This window comes from Struthio camelus, chromosome 15 (assembly GCF_040807025.1).
Source record: "Struthio camelus isolate bStrCam1 chromosome 15, bStrCam1.hap1, whole genome shotgun sequence".
NCBI classification, from domain to species: Eukaryota; Metazoa; Chordata; class Aves; order Struthioniformes; family Struthionidae; genus Struthio; species Struthio camelus.
In genome coordinates this window covers 19125417-19150766 of record NC_090956.1, presented here as the reverse complement: position 1 = coordinate 19150766, position 25350 = coordinate 19125417, and the positions used below count along the sequence as shown (strand labels likewise).

Sequence of the window (25350 nt, the reverse complement as noted above, 5' to 3'; positions counted from 1 at the left end):
CTCCCCCAGGACCACGGGGGTCCCCGGGCCGTTCCCGGCACCCAGGGCTCCCCCAGGACCACGGGGGTCCCCGGGCCCTTCCCGGCACCCAGGGCTCCCCGGGGCCGGGCGGTCGCAGAGGGCCCGGAGCTCCGGGCGCCGGGGCGGGCGCGGCGCGGCGCGGCGCTGCGTGGCGGGGGGAGCGGCGGCGGGGGGCGGAGCGGCGGCGGCGGAAGCGGGCGGCGGCGGCGGCGGCGGCGGCGATGGGGCTGCGGGGCGGGCGGCGGCGGCGGCGGCGGGCCGCGATGCCGGGATAGGGCGGGCGGACGGGCGGCCATGGCGCGGGGAGCCGGCGCGGCGCTGCGGCGGCTGCTGCTGCTGCTGCAGCTCCTCGCGCTCCCCGCCGGCCGCGGCAACCGCACCGGCACCGGTGAGTCCCGGCGGGGCCGGGGGGGGGGTGTCGGCCCGGCAGCCCCGCGCGGCTGGGGGCTGCGGCGGAGCCGGTGAGCGGGCCGGGGCCGGCCGGGGCGGCGTGAGGCGGGCTGGCCGCCGGCCCTCCGCGGTGGCTCGGACCGTCCGTCGCCGGCTCCCGCCGGGGCCGCGGGCCTGGAGCAGCCCGTCCCGCCGGGTGAAGGTCACCTTAGCCCGGCCCGTGTGCGGCAGGCAAGGCCGGGGCTGCTCGGCCGGCACCTGTGAGCCCTCGGCGCGCCGAGGCCTGGCGAGGAGCCGGCCGGAGCCAGGCCGCCTTGTCCGGCGCGGGGCAGCCGGCCGGGCCACGCGCAGCCCGGCGCCGCGGCCGCTCACCGCGCGCTGGTGCGCTGCGTTGGCCCCGCAGCCTAACGTCGTGCCGCGGGAAGAAAGCGAACTTCGTCGGAGGCGGTGAAGGGGTGAACGGCACGTGGAGGTGGCCGCAGCGGGGAGCTTCGCCTGGCGCTTGTGAATCCGGCCTTCAGGGCAGCGCTTGGGGCTAGGAGGAGGCGCGCGGCAGGAGGGACGCCGAGAGGGACAGGGCTGGGTGAGGGGCGCTTCTACAAGAGGGAGCCCCTGAAGACCAGCGATTACGTCCCCAGGGCTCCCAGCTTCCCCAGGACGGGCAAAGACGTCTGTGGAAAATCGACCGCGTTGTTGTGGAGGAGGCAGAGGCTTGTGTCTGAAGCACGGGCCAGAGAGCTGCTTTAAAACTCTCAGCTCGGTGCCAGTGGTTGCGCTGAGCTGATGATCTGGGTGAGCTCTGGAGTAATTTGGTGCACGGGGGCTCTGTAAATTAAACGTCTCCCACGCTGTGGCGGAGCAGCGCTTCGGTCCAGCTGTGTTAGGCGCTGTGGAGCGACGAAGGAGAGACGTGGCTCTTTCTCCCAGCGAGATCAGGGCCTGAACCCAAGCAGAACTTCTGTCCCGTTTGGGTTTGTGACATACTTTGAGTATGTCAAGGCGGTTGGGCAGGAGCCCCAGTGGGCCGGGAGAGGGTTTGCTAGTTTTAATGGAGCGGGAGGCTGCTGTTTGCCGTGGCGTGCCCAGAGCTCCGCTGGCGATGTGGCGGAAGCTGTGTTGGGGACCTGTCCAGGGGACGTGCCTCACCCTCGTGAGACTCGGCAGGTGGGTGCGGTATTGAGGAAGCTTGGGGAGGTGGGGTTGTTCCCTTGCTTCACCCCATCGCAGACGCAGGCTTATGCTGACTGTGGTTCTCCTTTAACTGTTGATCATGCTTATCATGCTGCGCTTCCTCGTTGTCTGCAAAACAACTCCAGCAACGTGGACTGCTCCAGGCAGCTAATGGAGCCAGTGTGAGACGTCCTTTTGCCCCAGGCCCACCCTCCTCTGGCATCCTGCTAGCTGGGTTCCCAGCCCTGAGGAAAGCTACCCTGTGTTTGAGGTGTGTTGTTTGGTTTCTCTTGGCACCGTCCTGCCAGCGAGGGCAATGCCACGTTAGAGTTAGATCTGCGCGCAGGTGAAGTCCGCTCCTCTCCAGAAGAGTGGCTAGTCCTGTTTCTAGGACTTTTAAGGCTCAGTTTTTGACAGAGATTAAAGGAATGTGGCTTCTGTTCTATAATAAATCGCCAAACAACCTGCCACATAGTTTGACTCGAGGCAAGATGTGGCTGATTGCCGTCTGTGTAGCTTGTCACAGAAGTTTTCATACACTCTGTGAGTACCTTTAAAGCTGCTGCATGGCGTAATCTCTGTGCAAGGTTGAGCCTGCTGGGTTTGGAAGTGCTGGCTCCCCCACTTAATTCTGAAACTCCAGAGAGATCTGAATCTGCTTTTAAAGGGGTGCCTAATCAGTTTTATGGGGAGCCCTGAAACCAGCAGGCAAGCTAGCATTTCTAAAACTAGCATGAGATAATTTTTGGATGAACGAGTCCAGGCTATTGTAGGTGGCTCTTTATTCTTTATTCTGAAATTCAAAGAATGTATCTGCTCTGTGCATCTTTGATTCTACCCTAGCCTGTTTTTTTTCTTAAAAGCGCTTTGTTTTTTTGGACAATGTGTTTGGAACTTGCTTGCTCTCGGGAGGAGGGTATTGTTAAATGTCAAATGGATGTCTCCATCCTCTCCCATATAGATATCACCACTCCCTTTTTCAGTTTTGAAGGCTTATTTGATATCGTCAGATAGTCAAGTGTGATTTTCCAACTGGTGCTGTCCTTGAACACACTGAACAGGGTAGAGACTGAGATATGTACAGAGCACAGCAAATACTACCAAACGCTCCCTTAATGCAAATAGGCTGCAGGAGCACATGCTTCTCTTTCGGTGACCTGTCTTTCTGGCTCTTCTCTACTGATGTGCAGTTTAATCTGCCTGTAGTCTCTCTTCCTCAACCCAGGCTGAGGGTGCTCTGGGAGTGAACTTCTCTATCCTCTGGATGCAGGTCTGAGGTGCCCAGCATACCAAAGCCTGTGAGCAGGGGCTTGGCAGGTCATCTCCAAGTGAAGGTGTTTGTTACTGGACTTTGTCCGTGCTGGTATTTTGTTGGTATAACCAACAGCTGTTGTGCTAATCTCGTCAACTGCTACAGGCTGTGGTTTATCATGCTCATCAGGAGTGATCATCACTCCTGATCACTTGGCTTCTTAAATTTTGCAACCTGCCTGCCCTCTTCTTCCCAGAAAGAAGTACTACTTCAGCTTCCTCTGGTGTTTCAGCCTGCCTAAAGACCTGCTGGATGGGTGCTAACTCTGTGTATTGGCCATGTAGAGCCTAACAGCCAGTGGGAGCAGAGCAGGTTGTGTCAAGGGCAGGCACTGGCAGAAAGGCTTATCCTTGCTCAGGTTGATACAGCCTGTTGTATTGAGCGGTGCCAATGCTCTCCCAGCTCTAATCAGTCTTTGTGCCTGTATCTGCCCTTCTCTTTTGCCTGTACCAAACACCGCTGTGGGTTTCCAGAAGTGAACATGCATGCAATGTGCACGCAGAGCACAGCTGAGCGCATAGAAGCTGCTGGTTAAAGGCTGCTCCCTTCCATATGCATGAAAGATGACTGCAGTTACAGGGTATTGCCGCTGATTCCCATCTCTGCTCTTCTGTGATATCCCGCACGCTGTACTGGCATTACAGCTAAAGAGTTTGTGCTCGAAAAGCCCCTGTTGTAGCATCTGCTCTTTGCTGGCATAGGTAGACTTGAGGACCACAGCTGGACTGCTTTTGTCACTGTGTAAGGACCCTGCCCGCATGCCGTGCTTTGCCCTGCAAGCAGACCTCTTGCTCTCCCAGGGGGTTCAGCCTTCCTGTATGACCTCCTGTAGCTCTAAGTGCTGCTCTGTCTGCTGGACCCCATGGATGTGGGGCTGAAGCAGTATATGCAGCGAGGTGGCTTGGGCGTTCAGCAAGCACACGCTCTTCCTTGAAGAGTGAATTCTCCTATTGGCTTGTATGTTGGCAGAAGAGAAGACTGTGTGGCTGGTATTTCTTGCTTGCCTGTTTCCTCCTTTCTTTGTTGGGTTTCCAATGCCTTTGGAGGTTTTAGCTTGGTAATTTGCCAAGAAATTAAACCTATTATTACCCTTCCTGTGTCTTTGCAGTGTCGTGGGTGCAGGCCAGCATGCTTCCTGCTTTGGGGCACAAATCATAGCTCTTGCTAGGGTTAGTTTCCTCTTGGCACCAAAGTACCTCCCAAGGCACACGCTCTGGTTCTGCCTGAGGACTGTTTTTCCCCCTGCTCTGGTGCCCTACGCAAACTCAATTGGGTCCTGTGTGTTCCCACACAAAACACTGAGCGGTGTCCAGATGAAGGGAAGTTAAGCAGTGCTTGCTGATCAAAATGAGGAACCTGAATTCAAAAGCTACCAGACTTTCTCCCTGTTGAGAGAATTTTAGAGTAGGAAGCACCTGGGAGGACTGAGTAGAGATGTAAAGACGTTCTTCCATCCCCTTGCTGAGTGTTAAGAGCCATATCTTCTGCTGGGCAGACAGGCTTAGGCTACGCTGTCTCACTTAATTTAGTGCAGTTTTGCTGCCTTCCTAAGCCTGGCATGATGTTTCTTTTCTCTCCCTGAGTTGCAGTCTGGTTTCTTGCTGACACCAAATGACACTGCTATAATTTTGCACATGAAATTATCTGCAGGCAAGGGATGATCTGTAGGTACAGCTGGGGACAGAGATGGATGGGGGGCCTAGTTAGTCCTGATGGCACTTTGTTTGAATGACCATTGTCCTCTCGCATGAGCTTGCAGCCTACCCTAGGCCTGTTGTCACTATTTATATGGCCTTCCTTCCACGTAGGAAAATCTTCAGACTTTGGAAGGTGTACCTGAAAGCTAAGTTAAGTTTGCAGCATGTGGGCTTTTATCATTTTGCATGTCACAGGAAGACAGTGTGTTGTGCAGTATATATGTTAACACCAGCCCATGCCCCCAGCAGAAAGAGAACAGGACACAGCTCTTGTCTATCAGCGCCATGAACTCCTGGTGAATTCCCCATGTGGAGCCCAAAGCCCCTTGCACCCTCCTCATCCCACCCCAGCCATGTGCTACTGGCCCCAGGTTCTGGGACTGTGCTGCTGCTTTCTCCACCATGTTCTCTTGTGCCATCAACTTTTCCTCCTGGTCTTTTCCTCCTTCTCAGTCCCTCGGGGGTGATCCGTCATCTTCAGAGCACATCTCACAGACTGAGGCTAAGGCATTTTTTCATGCTCTATGACTCCAGGTGACAGCTTGGCAGTAAGGATGTGGGCAGTTCTGGCTACTCTGTCCTAACTTTGTCTGTGTTTCTGCTGAGGAACATCACAAGTATTTAGTGGGATTGGGTTGAGAAATCAAAATCACATAAGGGCTCCTCTCCGCCGACTTTAAACTTCTATGTGCTTCTGCAAGTGGATTTAGACCTGCGACCTGCCCCCTGCAGTCACCCCAGCAATTGCTGTGCTCTCTGCCTTTCAGACTCGCTGTATGTCTCTGAGTACTTCTCTCAGAGTGCGCAGAAGCTGTCCTTCTACAGCTGGTATGGAAATGCCAAGCTCTTCCACTTCCATGTGCCAGAAGACACTGTGCTGCTTCGCTGGCTCCTGCAAGCATCCAGGGGAAAAGGACCTGAGTGTACCAGCATGGAGGTCACAGTGTACGTATATCCCCGTGCCCTTGCTTGCATGTGTGACCTTTCCTGCCCTTCTCTGGTCCTTTGTTGCTCACAATTGCAGGTGTGTGTCTGCTCCCCAGCTGCAGCATGCATAGTTTCTTAGTGTTGTACTAGCATTAGATCTCTGTGTTTAAACAAGCAGGAGCATTTCATGTTCATGTTACTGTTGGATTTGGGGGCTGTGTATCAGATGTGATGTTTAAGAGATGCCTTAGAAATGCTGCTTGTGTTGCTGGTCCTGAGCAAAGGTGTTCTTGGCCCTTTCTGCCTCTGAAAGGATCCTGTGCGCGGTGCCTAAGGATGTGGCAGAAATGCAGGGGGCTTGAGAGGACCCAGACTGACCAGAGACAGGGATAAACTCCCCTGTGCAGAGGAGCTGAAGAGACTGGGAGCATTTCTTTAAGGAGCGTGAGCTGTGTGCAGAGCAGAGATGAGAAAGGAACGCTAAATCCTAATGACACAAGAACATTAGAAGGTGGCAAATTCAATGCCAGTGAATCAAATGTTGCCCAAAGCAGTACTTGAGTTGTTGGAGGACTTGAGGCAAAGAACTTACAAGGATGTGGAGATGAGATGCTGATGTGGAGACTGAGACTTTGAACGGTGTCTTGTGAGGGTTCCAAGTTTCCTGGGAAGGTCATTTCCTTGGAGATACTTTGATCTTTAGGAGACCTTATGTGTCTGGGACCTGCTATGTAGGGGTCTTGAGAGCAGCTTAACTTTGTTGCTTGGCTTGTGCTTCAGCTGGTCTGTCCTAGGCACAGAGCTGTGCTCTTTGCTGCTCCAGATCAGCCTTGAACAGATTTTTCTACTTCCCAAAAGCATTGCCAATAGTTTGGAGATGTGAGGGGCAAGGCAGGAGCTAAATGATAACTTAAGAAAATATTGTGAAAATCAGTCCAGCTAAGCTGAGGTGGGTTATTAACACATCATCTGTAATGTTTGCTTGCTGGACCTGTTACGTCCCTTGGTCTGTTGCTGTACTCCGGTAGTCTGGAAATGGAACAAATTATACGCCGAATTGGCTGCCCAAATAAATATCCCATGTATTACTTAGCTGACTGCTTTTTCTAGTATTTCAAACTTCAGGCTGCTTATCTTGAAAGAAATACCCGTGTACTAAAGTCGGTCGCACAGGCCTTCCATGGTAAGTGTCTTTTTAAAGACTGTCTGCCCTCCTCCTTAGGGGAGGAAATGGGAGAGATGCAGGTCTTAGCTATAAAAAGAAAGCTCTTAATTGACGATTTAGCTTAGCTGGCTATATGGGGAATTTGCTGATGATTTAAAGAAGGAAAAAAAAAAGTCTTGTGACTGGAGCTTAACTTTAGTAAGCACTGTGGAAATTTGCTTTCAGGCTTGATGGAACCATGTAAATCCTTATCTTAATAAGCAGGCAAGTTAAACCAATCTCTAAATAAATCCAAGATAAGCTACTACCAACCAGTTCTCTCAATTTTTAGATGAAAATGACGGTCTGTGCTCCACTTGAAAATGTGAGTTGTTCCCAACCAGCTCCCTTTCTAATCTCAGACCAGCCTGGCTGTCCACTGATGATGTGTATGCCAGTTTATTTTGCAGGATGTACTTGCATCCCTTGATTTATTTGCATCCTGGTTTCTCTACAGGCACTTTCGCTATGGAGCGCCACCTGTCATTAATCCACTGGGCACTCGTTTTCCTGCCAATGCAACCGTCCGTCCTTCCTATAACATAAGTATGACTCTGAGCAGTGCTGTGCAGAACAACACCTTTGTGAACATTACCGCTCCTGCTGCAGGAGATTGGTTCATCGCCGCGCATCTCCCCGAGGCCGCTGGTAGAATTGAAGTGAAGGTGAGGGTCACAGCATGGGTCTCAGTCAGCATACTCTGTCCGGTGTTGTCTTGTCATACCTGACCGCTCTGTTCTCCCCTCTTGCAGGGTTTCTCCACCCCATGCACCTATATGTTTCAGCCAGATATGTTTGTGCTTAGACTCATTGATATGCCTGTTCTGGAGCCTGGTGTTGCCTTGCCACAAACCGTCGTCTCGCCTGCTAAACCACTGCATGTCAAGTGAGTGAGAGCAGCGGCCGGAAAGATTCGGGGCCAGAGGGGGGTCAGATTTCCGGCTGGTGCTGTTTAGGGTAAGCCACTGTTTCCATCCTGGGCTGAACTGTGCTCTGGAGCTCAGGTCTCTGAGCCTCTTTAACAAGCTCCTTGCAGTAGAAGGATAGGGTTTGTGTGGGGAGCACATGTGAGGGCGCTGCTCTGACTCCTTCTAGGTAGTCTTAGAGGTTTAACTGCAGGAATGAATTTGTTCTTAGAGACAGTACCCATGGGCAGGATTTTGACAACACAAACTAGGGCAATGTAGTTCTTGCTGTAAAGCCCCTGGGACTCCTTGGTGGGTCATCGCTGGCTTGTGTCCCGAGTATGAGCTGTGCAAGTTGCTGGTTTCTCCTCTTGCAGGGTCTTTGTTCCCAAGTACACCGCCAGGATGTGGTTTGAGCTGCGGAGCTGCGGGACGAGTGGGCAGACAGCGTGCACTGTGCGGGTAGTGCTGGGCTCAATCACATTGCCGCAGTCTTTCCAGAGGATCCTCACCTGCACAGGGAATGTAAACTGTAGCCTGGGCCTGGATTCACCCCCCTGGGAGAAGTGGCTGCAGATCATGGTGGAGAATCTTGGTACTGCCAATGCCGATGTGTCTGTGGAGATGGTGGCTTCTTTCACAGGTGGGCTTCCACTTTCTCCAGCCCCATATGAAGGAACATGGGGAACTTTGCTGTGCCTTTCTTGGGCCTTTGGGTAGCTGTGACCAGTGGCTTGCATTCCCCAGCATGCTGGTTGTCTGGGCATAACATTCAGGGCTGGGCTCTAGTTATTGCTTTGGGATCAAATGTGTAGCTTCCGATATTCACTGAAGAGGGATAGTCCCTGGAGCTGCCTGTTTTGGAAATTCCCGAAAAAAGTTCAGGGTCTCTGAACCACTGATATTTTCCAAAGGCTGTTTGGGTAGCGGAGGTTGGCTTAAAATTTGGTGGGGAGAATAGTTCTGGGTAGAAGTGCCAGACTCTATGTTGACTATTGATTGGCTTGTCAGTAAGAGCCTGCAGACTGGAAACCATCTCTCGGAGGTGTACTTGGGCTTACATCTTGGGCTGTGGTGAGGGGATGGCACCATTTCATATGTCTGAGGAGCTCACAAGGTCCTTGTGGCTGTGGTAGCCACCTTTGCATCCTCTTGTAACGTGACCGTGATCTCTGACTTTTAGAGTCTTACGCTTGTGAAATTGTGCTGACCTGTGGAATCTCACCAAGTAAATTTTTTTTTTTTAAGTTTTCTCCTGCTAGGAGTTCTGCTGTCTCCTCCTCCAAGCAGAGCCTCATCCCTGGCCTGGCAATAGCAGTAGAGGTGTTAGAGAGGAGGAGACATCAGTGCCAGAAGCATTAGAGTCTCTGGGAGTGTTGGGCAGGCTCCAACAGTGAGACTCCAAGGGTCATATCTGGCTTTAGTGGTTATGGCTTTATGGTTCGTGCCCATAGCTGGTGTCGGGTACGTTCACCCCTTCTGCTCAGCCTTGCGTACCCAGGTCTGGTGAACTGCTAGAGCCTTTTATGCAGCTGCTGGTTATGGGACAGTAAGTGCTGAGCCCTCACGCTGTTGCTGGCTAGTGAATATCCCCTGCTTGCTGGGTATGCTGATGTTTTATGATACAGTGATACAGTTTTATGATTCAGCCCTTCTCCTGTTCCCCTTCTGCTTCCCAATTGCTTTTCTGGAGCTCCAGGTTGTTTCCATCCACTGTACCAGTTCTCTGGCTCTTATCGGTGTCCTGGGCTGTGGATGCTGATGCTAGAGTTTGCCTGCAAAGATGGTATCCTTCAGGGGCTATTACCAGTACTGCAATGCCTGAACCAGCTGAAATACCCCCCAGTTTACGCTTTCACTTGAAAGTATCGAGTCGCTGGGGCATTGCCCAGATGAAATTGAGTTGTGCCCTTTCTTAACCAAGTAAGAGACTCTCACACACAGTGAGTTTCTGGGAGCTGGGGTGGTGCTTCCTCTTACAGTTCCATGAGCCGGGGCCCAGTCTGCAGGAGCGTCTTGTCTCTCTGTGCTCACCCTGCCTCTGAGCAGTGCTAGTCCTGGCTGCACTGACTTCTCTTTTTTTTTTTTTTCCTTTTTTTTTTTCTTCTTCCCCCACCCCCCTTACAGCTTGCAAACTGGGAAGTACCAGTTCATTCCTTAACTTCAGCAGTCTGAACCAGAGCCAAAATGGTGCCAGACCAGGTAACGCAGGGAGCCCTGCTCTGCCTGCAGGAGAGGCTTCACACAACACATCCGACCAGAGGAGTCTCTGTGTCCAGAATCAGCCTGTCGTTCGTGAGGACCTGGATGTTGTGTCTGTGCGGTACAGGCTCTTGAATGGTCCCAGTGTGCCTGTGTACTCCATCTTCCCCACCCTCCTCCTTCTTGGCCTGAATACTGGCATGGACAGCGGGGGTTCCCTTGTGGTGAATCTTCTGCTTAACAAGGTGCAGTAGGCTTATTTATGTGATTGCCTTCTCTTTGTGGGGCCGGTGTCTGTCCCTGCTCTCAGGCTAGTTTGTCAGCAAATTACAGGGGTTGTAGGTATCGGTGGGGCTATTTCCCTTCCCTTTCCTTTCTGCTATCACAAAGCACTGTGAGCTTTTTCTAGCCACATCTAGCATGTCCCAGTTGCCAGTTCCAATTCAAATGCCATAGCTCATTGGCCTGTGGAAGCAATGATGCAGAGGAGAGAAAATGGAAAGCAGCCATCTCACCATCTCCTCCGTGGGACCTGGAGCCTTGCCGCTAGGAGAGGAGACTAATTGGGGAAACCCAGGGACGTTCCTGCCCGAGTCACTGATGCTCAGATTCCTTCAGCGTTTCCCTTTCCCTGAAATCCTGACTAATGAAGCTTACCACATGAGACAGTGCTTCCCTGAGGGCTGAAGCAGGGCCACCATGTGCTTGTGCAGAAGCAATGAGCTAGTGTGAACCCCCCAGCTGGGGGCATATCTACCCATGCAGTCCCACTGGGAGAATGTCTCTCCATGCCTTTCAGCAAGCACATAATGCAGTGATGGTACAGGCTGAGGTGGGTGCAGGTTTGTCCAGAAAGAGCTGGTGAGTTGTTGGATGACCTTGATCTGCAGGATTTAACGCCACCTGCTTCTTCTGTAGGGCGTGGATAGCCCAGGAGGTGAGGGGTGTGCAAGGGGAGCGATATTGAGGCACTCTCTGACCTGGGATGCTTTTCTGTTTGCACAGACATCTCTGAGCCTGGCCAATGCCACTGTGTTAGCCTGTGTGAGTGCTGCTTCACCAGTGCTGTCCCTCAATACCACACAGAACTGCAGCACAGGTATGAGAGCCCCTGGCACCCACTGCCAGCCCAGCTATACTGTCTTAGGTCTTTGCTTTTAGGTTTCACAAGCTATTAACTGACTCAGGTCCTTTGGGAGGGTGTCTCGGTGAAGCTGATTTTGGCACAAGCCCTCCTGAGATCTTGACCACTCAGTTCTGGTACCTGCGCAGGAGTGCTGGTGTGCAGATGCTAGTCTGGGACCAGGAGTCAGCCTCCACCAAAGGAAGGTCTGATTCCCAACCAGGGCTCCTCCAGCCTTCTTGGCTGGGAGGTTTGGGATGCTCAGGGCCTTGCTGGTGTGCAGAAAAGCCGAGTTCTTTGTTGGAGGACTAACCCAGCAAACCATGGCTGTTCCATGTGCTCTATGCACTCACTGGCTGTCTAGACAGGTGCTGAGAGCTGAACTGACAGGAAGAACAAGAGTCTCTGAGAGCAGGGACCTTCTCCCTCACCCCCAGTGCCTTGCAGGGATGGGAGTAAAGGGCTGTAGGAGTACCCTCTTCCTCTGCAGCTGGTCTCAGCCTGGGATTGCTGCAGGTTCTTCTCCCCCTGTCCTGGTGTATAACAATACCTTCTTTTTCTGAAGCTTTCTTCCAGGGCTACCCTCTGAGCGTGAGTGCATCCTCCACAGAAGCAATGCTGATTGTTCTTTACCCAGAGACCAATGACTGGTTCCTTTCCCTGCAGCTCATCTGCCCAAAGGGCCAGGGGTGAGTCTGGTGTGTCATTTGGTCTTGGAGCTGGCTCAGAGCATTTTGCCTCCAGGTCCTGCTGCCGTTGACTAACATGAACAAAACCAACCCCCTGTTCCTGCTGTCCTGCCTTGTGCCATGGGGTCCTCTCCCCTGGCAGCAGTGAAGCTGTGGCTGCAGAGCCAGGCCCTGGGGGAAGGTGACCGTGCCAACTTGCTTTCTTGTGGCCCTCTAGCAGCTTTTCTGATGCTGAGCTGGCATCTCTAACGCTGACTGCATGGGGGTGACAGAGCCTGTCACTTGCCTGGATGGGCTGCCGCTTACCCAGATGGATTTTGTGGAAAGAGTTGTGCTGTAAATGAAAATGCTGCTGCTACTCCTTCAGGAAGTCTTTGAGACGCAGGCAGCTGTGCCCATGGTCTAGCAGTCTGCCTTCCTGGTGAGGCTTCCGTGTAAGTGGCTAAGCGTACGCTGTAAAACAGCGCTTGCAGACGCTGGGCCTGAGGACCAGTCACGGTTACCTGTTTTGGAGGTGTGAGGAAGAGCTCAGACCTGTCTGCGCACAGGTTTGGCCCACTGAGTGGAGAAGGAGCCGACTCTGTGCTCTTAACTGCCTCCAGCCTCTGAAGAGGAATGAAGCAGATCCACTGCTGGCTGAAGTGATAGGATCCCTATGCCAAAATGGCAGGAAGCCTTTGCGCACATGAGTGGCTCGACTGCAGGGCACAGCAAGGCCAGGCAGTCTCAGACCCTCCAGAGAGGAGCATTCCCTCAGCACAAGGCTGCCCATGCAGGCCAGGGTACCAACATGGTCTCCTCTTGTTGCAGTGAATGTAACAACGCAGAAGCCAAAGTGACCATCTTGGCATACCTCACCCCCTGCTTCAATGACTGTGGGCTATATGGACAGTGCAGTCTTCTGAGAAGACATGGCTACCTCTACGCTGGCTGTAGCTGTAAAGCTGGTGAGTGTGTTTTCCTAGGAGCCCTTGGCACTTGCTCCAAGGGGAGGCCACGTCCTTCTGTGCTGTAGTGCAGGCAGGGGACCGTGGGACCCTGGGACCTGCCATGCCTGCCAGACACAGCATGGAGTCACAGCTCCTGCCCTCCATACCTGTGGTGCTCGCAGTCCTTTTTGGGCAGGCAGCATTGATTGTTTCTCATCCAGTTTTGAGTCCCCTCAAAAACGGGTGCTTTTTTGGGGATACTCAAAAGCACCTCTCCAAAGAGGTCGGGAGGGCAGCAGGGCTGCCTGAAAATGCCTGTGTTAGAGCAAGGGCCTTTCAGGGCAGTTTATTACATAGAGTGCTGATATAGGATGTAGTGAAGCTGGGCTGGCAATCCCTGTGTGTGCTCTGCCATGGTACTTTGTCTCCTGCCACGAGTCAGTGCACAAGCGAACCCTTGTACTCAGCAGCTAACACAGACATTCCTTCTTGAGGGGCATCTCTATTTATATAGTGAAATGAAAAGATGGGGGGGGGGTCACTAGAATAGGGAAGATGATAGCTCCACTGAGCTTGGACAAATACTTGCACCTCTTCTCTGCAGAAGGGCAAGGCGAAGCGTGGTTCTCTGCTGCTTTGGTCTCAATCCAGGATGTCGCTGCTGTCTGCAGCAGTTCGGTGGCTGGGCTGGTAGCGAGATGGAGAACAGCATCTGATTTCGCTGAGGTGCGTCAGGTTCTGGGAAGCACAGAGCAGCCCAGGAGAAAAGTTGAATCAGGCTAAGGACAGCTTTCTGCTGAATCACTAGGAGCAAAATGGCCTGCCTCTATATTTGTGACCCAGAAATACACTGGGGAGAGCAGTCTGTTGTAGGCTCTGCCTGGCAGAGAGCAGGGAGAAGAGGGACAGAGTGACTGGGTATCCATCCAGGTGTTGTTTCTAGCAGCACTGTAATGGGATGGATGCTAAGCAGATTTGGGCGCTCCCCCAAGTGCCCCAGGAGCAGGGTCCTGGCAGGATCAGGAGCACTAAGGAACTCCCAGTCACTAATTATTCTCCTGGAACTGGCTACAGAATAGGAGGATCATCCACATTGTATGAGTAAATGCAAGGGGTCAGTACTGAGGCTAATACCGTTCAACTTCTTCAATGACGAGCACATTCATGGATGACACCAGATGGGGGGTTGATTGCAGTGGCAGAGGGCAGGCCTGACATTCAGCAGGATGTCAACAGATGGGAGAAATGGCCTGATGGGAACCTCATGAATTTCATCACATTCCTGCATCTGGGACAGAACAACACTGTACATCAGCACAGGCTGGGAAAAGACCAGCTGGGAGCAGCTCTGCAGAAGAGGACCTGAGTGGTCAACAGCAGGTTGGACACAAGTCAGCAGAGTTCCCCTGTGGCCCTGAAGGTCTGCTTGCATCCTGAGCTGCTCTGGCAAGAGCATAACCAGAAGGCTGAGGGAAGTGATTACTCAGCACTCGTGAGGCTCCATGTGGGGCTTTTGGAGGACCCCCTGTGCAAGAGAAATATTGACAAACTGGAGAGCCCAGCAAAGGCTGCTGCAATGTTTGGGGCTGGAGCACAGGGCCTAGGAGGAGAGACTGAAACAGCAGGTTTGGTCACCTTGAAGAAGAGGAGGCAGAGGAGGGTGTAATCCCTGAGGTTACAGGGACTCTGGAGCCAGGCTCTTCTCAGATGGACGTGGGGAAAGGGCAGGAGGTCATGGACCCGGGTTGCAGCAGGGAAAATGTCAGCCAAATGTAAGGAAATGGGTTTTCCCCATGAGAGTTGTTCAGTTTTGCACAGTATCCAGAGAGGTCGTGGGACCTCCATCCTTAGAGATTTTGAAAACTCAGCTGCTCAAGGCCCAGAATAACCTGATCTGGCTTTGCAGTCAGCCCTGCTCGGAGCAAGAGGTGGGACAGGAGGCTAGTGGCTTCCTCGTTGTGGATCATTCTCCCCCTGGTTTCTGGGATCTGTAGGGATCTTTCTCTGCAGCATTTTGCACCCAGCTTACAGCATTATCCCAAACAGCTGAAACACCTGAAGTGTTTATTGCCAGCAAGGAAAGTGTGTGTTGAGTTACTATGGCGATGAAAAGTAAGTGCTAGCCTGGGCAGGCCCATGTTGTATATTCAATGGCCCCTGTTACGTGAGAAAAACCTGGGAGGTTTTCTCAGAGCACAGACTGGGCTCTCTGCTGGGGTTCCTCCAAGGTTTAGGAGTCTGGGCCAGCCACTTTCTGCAGCAGAGCGTGCAACACGTAACAAGTGTGTCCTATGAATGTGAGTGGCTGACGGAGCAGTTGGGCAACAGGGGCTGTGGCAGCAGAGCTCATTAGACAGCAACTGCAAACAGCAAAACTATGAAAATCACCTGGTCTGTATAAATACTGGTTGGGTTATTTGGGAAGATGAATGCTTGTGGGTGAACTGCCCTGAACAGTGGGCCCCTGGCGTGCTCCCAGCGTGATAGGTGAGTCCCTCCTTCCTCGTTCTAATGCCCTGCCTTCTGGAGCAGGGGAAGGGAGGCCTGGGGATAGTCCTAGGATGTGATTGCCTCTTTTTGAGGAGCCCTAGCTTCTGCTGGGTGGTGTGGGAGGACAAGCAGGATGTGCAACATACACAGGCCTCTCTGCTCCACAGGTTGGAGTGGATGGAGCTGCACGGATGATACCAAGGCCCAGTCTGTCAGTGCGCAGAATCTGGCCACGCTTCTTCTCACGCTGAGTAACCTCATGTTCCTGCCAGCAATCGTGATTGCTGTCTATCGCTACTGCCTGGTGGAAGCCTCTGTCTACACCTACACCATGTTCTTTTCCACGGTAAGAATTGTCTTTTGTCAGTTCCCCTGACAGCACCAACTGCACTCTCTCTGAGCATCAGGAAGTGAGTCCTGCCTGGTTGGACTGAGGTCCCTGGTGGAGGGGTCCCATCCTGGAGCTCTATGAGGAGCTTCTGGGATCACTGGGTGAGCACTTCAATGGATATGTCCTGCCCCTTCAGAGCTCAACAGGAGTGTTATTTTCACTGGGCTCTTCCTGCCCATGCTGTGGGTGCTCACATTTGGGGTTGGGACTCTGGGGAGCTGAGACGGAGTTGGAGCTCTATGCACCTTCATTGCCCCATGCTTTAATGGGTGGAGCATTCTCTGGGCCCCTGAATTGCACTCAGGCAGCTGCGTTGGCTGGAGCACGCTGCTCTGTCTCCCTGAGTGGGGGTGAGCTGCTGAATGTACGCAGGGGCTCCTTGTCACGTTACACGTCTGGTGCTGCTGACTCCCTCAGAGGACCAGGACTGAGCTGAGGGATGCTGTCCTAGGAGCTCTCAGCCTGCTGCTGGGAAGGTGCAGGTTGATGGTTGCTCTCCAGCTGCTTTCCCTAGTGCCGTTGTAGTTTGGAGCTTTATGGAGACAGTTCCAGGAGGGATCCTGGCTACCATGGGCTTAGCTCTTCTCCTGCATCTCCTTCCTGGAAAGGTGTGTGGAGCTGCTGGATTCATGCTAGCCTCTGCTCTTGTTCCCGGCTCTAGTTCTACCATGCGTGTGACCAGCCAGGCGTTGCTGTGTTGTGCATTATGGACTATGACACACTACAGTACTGTGACTTTTTGGGCTCCGTGGTGTCCATCTGGGTGACGATCCTGTGCATGTCCCGGGTGAAGAAGATTCTGAAATATGTGAGTGTTGGGTCTTTGCTGCAGGGCCACGCAGGCCTGAGCCAGCCAAGCTGCAGGCGGCCATGCCGTGCCCCCTGGTGGCAGCACTCTAACAGCACAGTCTGTACAGCGGCTCCTCCTGTGCTGCCTCCAAGGTGGTCCTGCTCCCTAGACAGCCCTCCTTGGCTTTCAAAGACTGTCGTCTGGTGCTGCTCTGACTTTTAAACCAGAGGGTTGTTTTATCCCTAGAGTTTGGCCCATGACCTGCGTGCTTGTTGGGACTGGGCCTAAAGAGGGTGAGGGGGAAGATTTGTGGGTCCTCTGGTTTCTCATGCTGAAGGTGCTGCTCCTGAGCCACGCAGGCAGTGCTGGGCAGCTGGGAGATGAGGTCCTGCCTGCCTTAAGCCTTTGGCATGGCTGGCTGTGCTCTGGCATCAGATGAGCTCCTGATGTTAGTGGTACTGTCTCACCTGCAGGTCCTTTTCGTCTTGGGGACTCTCTTCATTGCCATGTCTCTGCAGCTGGACCGCAGAGGGGTGTGGAACATGATGGGTCCTTGCCTCTTTGCCCTCATCATCATGATTGTAGCGTGGGTGAGTAATAGGAGCCAGGCAGGAGCTGCTGCCCCTTGTTTCCCTCCAGAGAACAGTGGTAGCAGAGTGGGCCCCAGACACCAGCCCATCCATATCCAGGGGTTGAGCTCCTTGGAATGCCCTAGTGGAGGGAGAGCAGGGCAAGGAATTTACCTTCCATCTCTCCAGTAGCTGAGAAAAGCCCTGGTGACAGGTCTCAGCCTGCTGCTGCAGCTCCTATTCAACACACACCTGTGGCTGGAGCGTCATGCCCTAGTGGCTGGCTGTTCACTGGCACTGGCGTTGCCCCCTGTGCTGGACGTTGGTGCCGCAGCTGGGTATGGGGCCTTGCATACAAGAGATGGGCCCAAGCAGGGGGAAGGCTGAATTTCCCCAGGGACAGCAAGCGTACCCTCTTGCCGTGAGGACTGGCTGGTTGACAGGTGCTCCCAGGTCAAGCAGCGCTGCCTATTTCCCTTACATAAGCTTGTGACTGGCTGCTTTACCCATCTCTACTCTCACCCCTTCAGGTTTACCATGGAGTGAAGCGCAGACACTGCTACCCTTCTTCATGGAAGCGCTGGGTTTTCTACCTCCTACCAGGGATCACCTTGGCTTTCATCGCCATCTCAGTATATGCATTCATGGAAACCAATGAGAACTATTACTACACCCACAGCATTTGGCATGTGCTGGTGGCCAGCAGCGTTGCTTTCCTGCTCCCACCTCGGGACAAGCATAAGAAGCCCTGGGCCTGGTCACAGAAGCTCACCTGTCGTTATCAGATCTGCCAGAATGACCGTGAGGAGCTGTATGCTGTGACCTGAACTGCTCGGCTCCAGGTCACAGAGGCGAAGGGTTAGTCGGGTTGCTCTTTGCCAGGCCAGCCTGGGCTGCCCCTCCGTAGCACTTTGGCAATCCTGTTACATGCTCATTCACTGGCTGGGACAGCGCAGTAGCTGGACTTGGATTTAAAGATGCAGAAGGTGGGCTTGTCTTATGAAGACGAGCTGGATCCTGCTTTTCTGCTGGGATGGAGCAGGCTCTTCGTGGTTCTAAATGAAGGAATAGTCTGTCCCCCACCTCCCCCGTGGCCCTGGGGGGACTTGCTAGCCCTTCTTCCCCTCGTGCTCTGTCTCTGAGGCACTGGAGTCAAGGCTTTGGCCATTGCATTCTTCCCTGCACTCACCCTTGCTAGCAGAGGGCTGTGGGACAGGGATTTGCCCTGCTGTCCTGCACTCAGAATTTGCTTTTCTAAGAGAATAGGTTTCCCCTGCACCTGACCTGTGGGCACATGCTGCAGAGTACCCTTGGTGCTGATGGGTACGGGCGGGAGCTAGTTTCAGTATGCACCGAAAACATTGCCGTCTCCAATGCAAGACTGGAGCCTCTCCTGAAACAGGTGGTGCTGCTCTTATCTAGTCCTGATTCTGGAGGGGATTAATGAGGCTGGGACTTGGGCTTGAATTCAGGATCAGACTTGACAGGAATGGGGGGGGAGGGGAGGGCCATGTGCAAGAGGCATCAGCAGCATCTGGCCCAGAGCTGCAAAATATGCAGCAGTGCAGGGTTTAGTTTAAGTTTTATTTTGGCCCTCTTAGCTCATCTGGAAGGAACCAGGCTGCTGCTTTGTGCCCCCTTTTTTGATGTTCAGGTATTCATTGTCTTCCTGCCTTCCCTGGGTTCAGCAAATGTGCAGCTCTGCCCCAGCAACATAGGTGGCAAAATTGCTCAGGACTCCAGCTGGATTGGTAACGTGCTGTGACGCCCCTCTTGCAAGGGACGTGGGTAAAGCTGCCCCTGGCTCCTGCCTGTTTGGACAGCAACAGCTTCACTGCGTGCCCATATTTGGCTGAGATCAGGCTGGGCAGACTTGGAATCTGCGGCCCTGGAGCAGCTCTGGCCTCAAGGCATGCAACAAATCTTGCAATAGTCTGAGCGCGGCGTGGTCTTACAGTGGGTTTGTTAATGTACGCTTCAAACCTTGGCTTCACCCCAGCACATTCCCTGTGTTTTGCATAGAGCATCACATCCAAGCTCTGCCCCCCCCCCCCCGCTCTCAAGCTGCTGTGGCTCACAGGAGCTGGATCTCCGTGTTCCCCTTCTGTGTTCCCTGCTCCTTCCGCACTGACTGTGAAGCTGGTGCCTGGTGCAGCCAAAGGTCTGTGGTGAGATGAGTGCTGTGGATGCATGCAATAGTGAATGTGGGCCTGCTAGACCCACCTCCTCCTGGCAATGGGGGATCCTATGTGGTTAGACTGACTGGAAGGATTTAGAGCAAGTGCCTGTTGCTGTGTCTGTGACCCTCTCCTGAGAAGGATTGTTTCCAAGCTCTTCCTAATCCTCCATGCTTATGTGGGTGAAGTCTGAACAAACCACCCTGCAGGGCCTAGGAAGGAGGAGGAATCTCTATAGACCATGAAGAACCAGTGTCTAAACAAACATGAGTGCCTTTGCATGGAGGTTGGATCTGCTGTGGAGTCGGGGCTGATCTCCGGCTAATGTCGTGTCCCAGTCCAGCCAAGAGCATCTCCACTGGCTCACGAGGTAGCTCTAGTCCCCTTTGGGGCATCTGTCTCACCTTGGCCTTACTGGAGGGCACACAGACATCAGGAAGCAAGGCCAGAGCAGAACAGCAGAAACAGTAATTTGGCAATTGGGAAAGTAGTCTTTGCCCATCCTCATTATATAGATCAGGGCTCAAATGCATTGCTCCTTGCTTGTTTATTCCAGCTGTAGTGGATGGTCAAGGGAGAACAGCTTAGGCCTGGAAGAAGCTCTTCTTCCCAGGCCAGAGCTGAGATGCTGATGTTCTACCTCCAGCTCTATCCTCCCGTTAAAGCTTTCAGCCTGACTCTCAGTGCAAGCTGGCTCATTTCCACATAACCGTGACCCCAGTCATTGCTACAGATCCTCCTACTTTGGGATCAGAAACTTGGTGGCAAATACTGCATGTGTGTCTTCTGGCTATGAAAGTAAAAGCCAGGGTTTGCCCCTCTGGCTGAGGTGGGAGTGTTTTGGATGCGAATAAGGGCGCTTAATCTCTTTGCTTGGGGAAAGCGACTGTTCGCCCAAGCAAAGCGCTGTATATTGCTCGCGTACAGTCTAGCCTGTGCTGCTCATAGCTTGTCCATGGAGCCCCTGCTTAGATCACTTTTGGGAAAGAGCTATTAATGAGCGACGCGCCTCCTAGTTTACCGGAAACGGGGTTAATTCTCTGCTTTGAAAAAACGTCCTGCATTCTGCTCCGCTCTGTGCTTTAACTTTGTCTTGCAGTTAATCCAACCTCTGCCTAATTTGAAGTTTTCCTCAAACTACAGTCTGCAGGCACTCAGGGCTGTGGCTCCTCTGTCTCCCTCCTCTTCCTCTGCACGCTTGTGTGTTATTTATTTATTTGTAATCGGGTGCGAGGTGAGTGAAAAGCGCTCGCTTGCACCCCGCCGAAGGCTCGTTCCCTTGCGTATCCGTCACTGTGAGGCACGGCGCGATGCCAGGAAGGGGCAGCGGCGGCTCGCGCCTCCCTTACTCCTCGCAACGCGGAGGCAGGGGTTTTGTACGGAGATGGTGTCTGTCACCCGGTGGCTTTTGCCCCTGGGTTTCGTTTTGCTGCTACCGGTCGAGGGCCGCGACTCGGGTAGCGCGGCTCGGCCCGGCTGGGTTTGGACCGCGGGAGGGGTGGACGTGGCGCACTCTGGGATTCCTTGGACTTTTATCACTTTCAGGCACTCCCCCCGCCCCGCCTTGGGTTCGTACTGAGCACTTTGGCCTTTGGCGGACTGCAGTAGTTCACTCGCAACCTTATCGTCCACCCCATGCTGCGGTTTTAGCCAGGGTGCTGCGTATCGACTAACTAAAGCAATAATTACTCTTCAGGCCTTTTCCCATCTGGTGTTCAATGCTGTGAAGCAGATGAAGCTTTGGGATTGATTATTTTGGTTTGTTAAAATTCTGCTTTTAATTCCCCGTGCTACTATTGGGCATGACACAATTTTAGCAGGGGTATGGGGGGGGGAGGGGGGAGATTTTTGTGAATTACTACCGGTAAAATCTGAGCAAACGCCAACGTCCTGGAAATGTTTGTTGATTTTCTTTGCTGTTAATACTTGTGATTATTTTATACGGTCAATTTTACAGCTTACGATTTTATAATTTAATAAAGGTAGTAGTATTTAAGGGCAAGCTCAGATTGTGCTCTTAAGGTGGCTGGATTTTAGGCTTATCGAGGTAGGGCAGAAAAAGCCAATGAAAAGCTAACGGCGGCCGCGGCCTCCTGGCTGGGGGGGGGAGGCGAACGCGGGCTCGGCGCGGCCCCTGCCGGCCGCCGTCGCCGCCTCTGCGGCGCCTCCCCGCCAGCCAATGAGAGGCGGCTGCGGGCCGGCTTCCGGCCGCGGCGGCCGCCGGGAGCGGCGGCGGGGAGAGGGGAGGATGCCGCTGCACCGGGTGCCGCCGCGGCTGTGGGCCGCGCTGCGGCTGCGCGAGGGCATCTGCGCGCGGCTGCCCGCGCACTACCTGGCGGCGCTGCAGGACGACACGCCGCCCACGCCCGTGCACTGGCGGCCGCTGGGCGTGCGCTACCGGCGCCACCCGCGCACCGGGCAGCGCGAGCGCGTGCAGGACGTGCCGGTGCCGGTGCACCTGCCGCCCGCCGCCCACGAGGGGCTCTGGGGCGGCGAGGGCTGGATCCGCGGCTTCCGCTACGCCCGCAACGACAAGGTGAGCGCCCCTTCCTTCCCGCCCCGCCGAGGGGGGCTTCCCGGGGCGCCGCGCCGCGGCCCGCTTTGGCGGCCTCCGCGCTGGCGCCGCGGGAAGCAGCGGTACCGCCCTCCTGAGCGGCCCTTCCCGCCCAGCTCTCCACCCGGCTGCCGAAGACGTGGAAGCCGCAGCTCTTCAACCGGCAGTTCTACAGCGAGATCCTCGACGCCACGCTGACCATCACCGTCACCATGCGCACGCTGGACCTCATCGACGAGGCCTACGGCTTCGACTTCTACATCCTGAAGGCGAGAGCGCGCGGCCGGCCGCGGCGGGGACCACCACGGCACCTGCGCGGGGCCCGCCGGCAGCCGCGCCACCCTGGCCGAGCGCGGGATGCGCCGCCCTTGGCGCGTTAGTGCGGCTCTAAAGCTTCTGGTCTTTAACGCGCTCTTGATTTAAGCAGCGCAGCCTTAAAGATCAGAATCGCGAGCAAGTTAGCTGCAGGACAAGCCCAGGCCGTCTTTTCCCCTCGCCCCTTAGAGCCTGTACAGTGGGGATAGATTGCCTGTGTTGTCCGCGTGCTGGAAGGCTCTCAGCTGCCTAGCAGCTAGCGTGTTAGAAACACTTATCAACATCAGACTTTGTTCCTCCAGACCCCAAAGGCAGATATGTGCTCAAAGCTCGGGATGGATTTGAAGCGAACAATGCTGCTGAGACTTGCCCGGAAGGATCCTAAGCTGCATCCTGACGACCCTGCCAGAAGAGAAGCAATTTATCATAAGTATCGGGTGGGTACCTGACGTGCAGTTCCTGCTCCGGTATGTACGCTGATGTTTGCTGATTGTCTAGACTGATCATGTCCTATTCGTCCCAGTGCTGCGCAAGCCAGACTTCATGTTTATGGTTTTAGGCTTAAGGGCATGGATGGAGAAGACCTAAAGGTTACTCGTAAGGTTTTTTGTTGTTTCTCTGTGGGCTGCAGATTTCGCTACCGATCGTTTAGGGAGACAAAAGCCCCTCTTTTTGGTGTGAGCCAGGTCATTGAAGGTCTATAGTGAGCACTGGTAAGAGATGGCACCCCTCATAGTAGGGGGCGTTCTTAGTGACACTGCCGTGAGAAGCCCTCATTACGTTTATATGATTGTTGTTTAACTTTGTGCAGCTGCGGAAACAAGCATAGAGACAAGGCTAGCATCCGCAGCCTGTGAGGTGATGCAGAGAAACAGCCACAGAACTATAAAAAGAGAGGCATAGCAATCCACATGAAAGATCAGAGAAAAGAAGGCTCTTGCCAGGGGAGGAGGAGAAAAATGAACTTTGGCTGCCAAAAATGGGATGAGCAAAGGAACAATGTTTAAGTCTTTTGGCTGTAGTCCTGTTTGTGTGAATCGGTCCTAGAGAGGATTTGCATGTTAGTCACCAGGAAAGATTAAACTACAGGTTTCTTCTTTTATCACAGGAATTTGTGATTCCAGAAGAGGAAGCTGAATGGGTTGGCCTGAGTCTAGAAGAAGCAATAGAAAAACAGAGGCTTCTAGAAAAAAAGGTGAGTTTCTGAGACAGTGCTCGTCCTATGGACGCAGCGGTGTCTTAGCTGCATCAGGTTGCACGTCCAGTTGGTCTTCTGTGCTGCCCAAGCACTCCTTATCAATGGATGTAGTGCTCTGAAATTCCTGAGCAGCCTGTTGAGTTCAGTTAAACTTGAGCGTGTGAAACAGGGGCTGTGTTCAAGTGTGTTGTAAAGCCAGATCCCCCAAATAGGGGGAGGGATATTTAGTGGGGTTGGCGTATAATTTGTCCACTGTTGCATGACCATCTTTGTGTTTGGTTGCCTTCCGTTACACTTCTTGTGTTTTGAGACGCATGGGTGCAAGTTTAGGGCTCGCTCAGTTTGCGACTCAGTCGCTTCTGCTCACTACTTGGTGAGAAGCAATAATGCAGAGGGGAGTGTGTGCCAGGTAGCTGCTGAGGCAAAAGGCCTTCCTGACAGAGGCAAGGTCTCTTGATGATGCTTCCCCTCAGGCTTTTAGCTCCTGTTGCAGCTGCAGCAGGGACAGAGAGATCAGGAGCACCAACTGCATGAGGTGGCACCAAGCACCTGAACCATGTGGTGCTCCAGCTTCTTGAAGCGAGTATATTGTCCCAGTGTGTACAGCTCTCATATATTGCACCGTGAGAAGGGAGGCAAGCCTTTTTAGATGGAAAGGGATTACTGGGAGTCATTGCTGATTCTCATCTACAGGCAGAACTTGGTAAAACTGACGAAAGTTTCCTAGATTCCTATAGATTCCTATAATCTTTGCAATTACAGGCTGATCAGCAGCTGTATCTGGAGGAGCAGCACAGCGTGCTGCTTTGTTCAGCCACTGAAACAACCTGGCCCCTCTCTCTCTGAGTTTGCCTGTCAGCACTCCTGTAGCACTGGCTCCCTGGGCTGGCTGTGTGCAGGGGAAAGGGCTCTTGTTGTCTTGAGTGGAATGAAGATGTTTGCGAGTCTCACCAGGACACATAAGGTCCCAAGGGTGCTCATTTTTCCTACCCCTGTAACAGATACTCTCCAGGCTTCTGGCCGTTCCCCATGGTTTAGTAATGCAGGTGTGCTGAGTGTGGGTTGTTGCAGCCTGGGTCCCCCCCCACCCCTTATAATTATTCACTCCTAGACTTTATACCTTGCTGCTGCTCAGGTTCAGTCCTTTCAACTAGCTTACCTTCCGCTTTCTTCCAGGACCCAGTCCCGCTCTTTAAAGTATACGCTGAAGAGCTTGTCAACCAACTGAAAGAAGAAGCACTTCAGAAGCAGTAGAAGAAAAGCAATCTTTGAAGCAACTCTCTGCTGCAGATCAAGCTGTGGGGTTCAGTGAATCTTCTGTCAGAGCCACACTTGTGTGGAAAGGGCCACGTTGATGCATGTGCTCCCAGGAGCATGCTGCAGTTATCACAGTCCAACAGTAGCAGCTTAAATTCAATGAGGAACCGTTCCTGCTGGTTGAGAAAAGAATTTCTGCCCTGTGGGCTCTGAAGGTGTTCTTATAAGACTGACTTAACACAGTTCTTCCTGGCTGTGCAAATAGTTGACTGCTATTTAGAGCCTGATCCCTGATATAAAATGAAAAATGCATATCTGGAACTCTAGTAAACTTTTATCTGCTATTCACAGCTCATTAATGTTGCAGCACGGGCTGTGAGATTTAGTGGTGGTATAACTTAGTTCAGGTCCCCAACCCCCTTCTGCAGAAGAGAGGTGGTTGTGCCTTGAAAGCACAGCCCCAAACTGCGTGCCACAAGCAGGTGCCTGCCAGCAGGTGGGGCTGAGCTCCCCAGTCACAGCTGCAGCCTGCTGTACTGCTCCCTCTAACCCCTCGGGTTCCAGTTCTGTTTGTTTCAAGTTCATAATTTTTAAACTTTGTATTGCTAAAAGTTTAACTGAAATGGGCGTTCAAGCCTTTGCTCCTGTCTGACAACAAGGGACCGAAGAGCTCAAAGAGCACTTACTGTAATTACATGCTGGTGAACAGCACTGTGCATCTCTCTGGCATCCTCTGTAAAGCTCTGTGGCCCTCCCTTCAGTGGGTTTCAGGGTGGAGGAAAAGCAGGCTGTCCTCCCTTTCCCTTCAGCTGCAGGGTCAGGGGGAAGAGCGCAGAACTTGCAGGATGTATCTTGTATAAGCCTTCTCTCTCTGGACTGCTGCTGGCTCCCAAAAGAGACTTCTTAACAGTGTCCTGGGATGAGACGTGCTCCCCCTCTTCAGCACAGAAGGCTGAAAGTACCATCTTGGTTTTTGAGCCACAATATCTGTGATGAGAGAGGACGTGAGCTCGTAGAGCAGCGTGTGGCTGGTCCTCTGC

The 25350-nt window shown here is 53.4% G+C and overlaps 2 protein-coding genes across 3 annotated transcripts; both read left to right on the top strand.

The window, feature by feature from the left end:
- Positions 1 to 259: 259 nt before the first annotated feature.
- Positions 260 to 20986, top strand: PGAP6 (post-GPI attachment to proteins 6). 2 transcript variants are annotated; one of them, XM_068909267.1, is made up of 13 exons: positions 260 to 409; positions 5358 to 5535; positions 7179 to 7386; positions 7474 to 7607; positions 8004 to 8269; positions 9754 to 10073; positions 10834 to 10927; positions 11517 to 11640; positions 12451 to 12587; positions 15227 to 15405; positions 16112 to 16258; positions 16714 to 16830; positions 17340 to 20986. In XM_068909267.1, the coding sequence occupies exons 1-13, from the start codon at positions 316 to 318 to the stop codon at positions 17634 to 17636; spliced, it is 2295 nt and encodes a 764-aa protein (XP_068765368.1). In that variant the 5' UTR covers positions 260 to 315; the 3' UTR covers positions 17637 to 20986. The 2 variants fall into 2 exon arrangements, with proteins under 2 accessions (XP_068765368.1, XP_068765369.1); XM_068909268.1 differs by lacking the exon at positions 5358 to 5535 and having other exon boundaries at positions 271 to 409.
- A 180-nt stretch (positions 20987 to 21166) lies between these two features.
- MRPL28 (mitochondrial ribosomal protein L28) lies at positions 21167 to 24933 on the top strand. Its single transcript, XM_068909269.1, has 5 exons — positions 21167 to 21522; positions 21657 to 21809; positions 22158 to 22292; positions 22964 to 23050; positions 24230 to 24933. The coding sequence occupies exons 1-5, from the start codon at positions 21235 to 21237 to the stop codon at positions 24305 to 24307; spliced, it is 741 nt and encodes a 246-aa protein (XP_068765370.1). The 5' UTR covers positions 21167 to 21234; the 3' UTR covers positions 24308 to 24933.
- The last annotated feature ends 417 nt before the right edge of the window (positions 24934 to 25350 follow it).